This window comes from Propithecus coquereli, unplaced genomic scaffold (assembly GCF_000956105.1).
Source record: "Propithecus coquereli isolate 6110/MARCELLA unplaced genomic scaffold, Pcoq_1.0 Scaffold166, whole genome shotgun sequence".
In the NCBI taxonomy this organism is placed as follows: Eukaryota; Metazoa; Chordata; class Mammalia; order Primates; family Indriidae; genus Propithecus; species Propithecus coquereli.
Window position 1 is genome coordinate 4,164,994 of NW_012141191.1, and position 3,386 is coordinate 4,168,379.

A 3,386-nucleotide genomic window follows, 5' to 3' on the forward strand; every position below is an offset into this window, starting at 1 on the left:
ATTGTTTGTGTGGTATTTAAAATTTATATGAACTACATCATACTATATACTCATATAACCCTTTAAAAAATTTAATTCATAGGCTTTATTTCTGAGAGCAGGTATTTTCTAATTTTTCTACTGTGAATATACATTACCTGTGTAAATAAATTATAAGAACTTTTTCCTTTCTCTTTTTTAATGTTTCATATCTTTACCTTCTTCATCAAGGCTGCTAAAACTTTGTCCTTCGGTCAGCAAATCGTGCTTCTCATCCTTCCATTCCTGGCTAATTGAGGACACGATCTCCTGTGAGGTCGCCTTTAAGGCGGCGATGGAATTACACCGTTTCTTAGAAGGTGAGGCCTTCAGAGCTACACAGAAAGGAAAAAGGACAAATAGAGACACCTATAGTAAAATCACATTAATATTTTATTTATAAAGGTAATATTCTATTTATTATTTATTAACATTTTAGTCATTATTTGAGTAGAAGGCAAGGCTTATTTTATATATAAAGAAAGAGAGATGAAATTGCCTATGGTTTTGGCCATATTATTTGTCTAAAATCACTTGACTTAAATCGGAATATCATAGAATAAATTAGAGTTGAAATTTCTCCCCAGATTTTGAAATAAAGCTTTATTTGAGGTGAAATTTTAACGTTTTATGGCTAAAGAATTATTTCCCCCCCCCTCCAAATAATGTTTTTCTAAACACAGATGGTGAAGTACGGAGAATTCTCATGACCCTAGTTTTATTAACTTGGGACTGGGAATTTTCTAAACATGCCAAGGTTTAATCTTACGCTCATGTTGCCCAATTTAGCCAAGTTACTTCTGGTTGCTTTTTTCTTTCTGTTACTTTCCACTAGAATTTCCTACCCGTTGGGTCTTTTCCAGGTCATGATTATGTCACATGTACAATTCACTCCTGATCTTTGTCTAAACAGCATTCTACAACTTCAGAAGTGTGTTGGGAACCTGAACTAATGAAAATGTACTTCACCATCAATCATGCTTGCTGAAGCCTGTGACTTTACGGGGGACACGTCCATGGAAGCTGCACTCTTTGCCGCAATAATTCTTCTTGGTTTAATATTGTGAGAGAATTTCCTTGGAGGCTGGGGGAGAGGGAAGCTGTGTTTATGCTCTCCCCTGAACTTGTGTTTGGCAGTGTCTCTCCTGCTTTGGAAGTGCGTTAAGGAGTAATCTGACAGCAAATGTATTAGAGTAATTGTGTTTAGCTTTGGGAATCTCAGAGCTTAGATTACACTGCTCATCTGGGGCCTTCCCAGAGGCAGCTTTGCAAGAACTTAATTGTAGGAGGACTTTGGACACTCAAACAAGGGAAGAATAGAGGGCAGTCTCTCCACTTAAAGGGGGGAAGGTTTATCTCTCCCTCGAGCAGTGTTACAATCATAATAATATCATCATCCTAATAAATAACGTTTGTAGAGGGCTGTAGGGTTTGGAAACTAACATGCACACTGCATATCTCAAATTATCCACATGTCTAAGGAGGAGGAAGGCCCTTGTATAGGTCCAGAAACTGAGAATAGAAAAGTTGTGACTTGCTCAAGGTCACGGGGCTAGAAAGCATGAACTCCAGGTGTCTGGCTTTTTTTCTTAAGTTGCCTAATTGGTGGTTCATTTTCTAGCTCTTTCGCAGTCTATTTTCTGGGTAAAGTGAGGGAGGAAAGATAAAACTCAAGTTTGTTTTTCTTTAAAGTGAGGAGATTTTAAATGTTTAAAAACTGATGAAAATTGATTTTAATGATAACTAAGTGGAACAAATAAGTCATGTTTCCCTTAATTCCCCATTTTCTCAAACAGTGGTCACATTTGTCACACAGGTCTGAAGTCATTATCGACATTCTGGCTTCTGCCTTAATATTCTATCTGCTAACTTTTATAAACCTTTTATGCATTTTTGTAAACTCTTGTCTTTCCATATTGTATTTTAAGACTTCTATGGCAGAGGATCTCAGATGTGGTCTGGGCACCTCTAGTGTGGTCTCAAAAGATCTGTGATGTTAAAATTATTTTCGTAACAATGTTAAGACATTATTTGCCTTTTTCACTCTCATTCTGTCATGTGTTTGGAATTTTCCAGACATTACATGGCCTGTGATATCATCACAGATTAAATTCAGAAGCAGATGTGAGATTCCAATTTATTTTCTACTAAGCCAGACATTAGAGATTTGGAAAAACCATAAAGTAATACCACTTTTCTCCACAAATTATTTGTTTTGGAAAATGTAATTATTTTTTAATATCCAAATTTTTATTTTTTGTTAAAATTGACTTATGGTAACACAATGGTTTTGTAATTGTTACTGGTAAAAATTAATAAATATTTAAAAATTTTCTCAATTCTAATTTCTACTGTGTGAAATACAGATAACTATAACCTACATAAATAAAAACTGTTCGGGGACAATAATTTTTAAGAGTGTGAAATGGCCCTAAGACCAAAAGGTTTGAGAATTGCTTTTCTACATCATAGTTCTTAGGTCGACGTTATTTCTCAAAACTGCGAAACAGTTTTGATCAAAAGGATGTCGGCAGCATCAAGGAAACATGACTGAGGTTAGAGCCATTTAATGAGAGGAAGACACTCAGGAGAGCTGTACTTGTGGCTTTTAACGCAGTGAGGGTCAAAATCCCAGAAAAAGAAATAACTCCTTGTTCTTTATTAGCATCACATAAAATGTGGAGCAGACAAGACCAGAAAACAAACCTCTGCCAAGACCACATAGCACCTAAAGAAAGAGTTCAATTTTGTCTTAAATGGTGAGTTTCTTCCTTAAATGATCTGAGCCTCACTCAGCAGATAAGGACTTGGGTTTTGCAGAAACTGAATGTCTCGGGGATTTCATTTGACAGGAAAACCTAGCAAGATGGTTTGGATTGTTCGTTACTTTCTTTTGTGTGACAGAAATTCCTGGATTTGTCTTTGGCTAAACCACATCTAGTTATAGGTGTCCTGTGCACACTGCCAGCCTTCTGTTCTGCCACTCAACTGCCTCTGTATGTCACCACTTTTCAGCTCCCCTTTCTGCCCTTCTGGAACCTACCATGTTCATTTCTACCTCTAGGCCTTTGCATATGCTGTTCCTTCTCCTTGAGATACTCTTCCTGCCCCTCTTCTTAACGAATTCTGGCTTATGTTTTCAGGACTTAATTTAAATATCCTTTTCTCTGTGAAGCTTTCTTTTGGAAGAATTGGTCTTATTTCTCTTGGTGTACCCACAGTAGTGTATGCAAAAACTCTATTAGCAATTGCTTCATTACATTATAAATCTGTTACCTGTTACAGTCCCTGACTCAAAACAGACTTAAATTATTGCAGGAAGAACTAATTAATTTTTAAAAGCTTTTTATATTATCAGTGCTTAGCAT

The 3,386-nt window shown here is 36.2% G+C and overlaps 1 protein-coding gene across 2 annotated transcripts in view; it reads right to left on the bottom strand.

Annotated features, from left to right (window-relative positions):
* PIP5K1B (phosphatidylinositol-4-phosphate 5-kinase, type I, beta) overlaps positions 1–3,386 on the bottom strand; it is a 297,381-nt gene that overhangs the window by 63,897 nt on the left and 230,098 nt on the right. For both annotated transcript variants that reach the window (XM_012641625.1, XM_012641624.1), the window contains one exon: positions 198–353. In XM_012641625.1, coding sequence (XP_012497079.1) covers positions 198–353 — 156 coding nt within the window. The remainder of the gene's footprint in view (positions 1–197; positions 354–3,386) is intronic.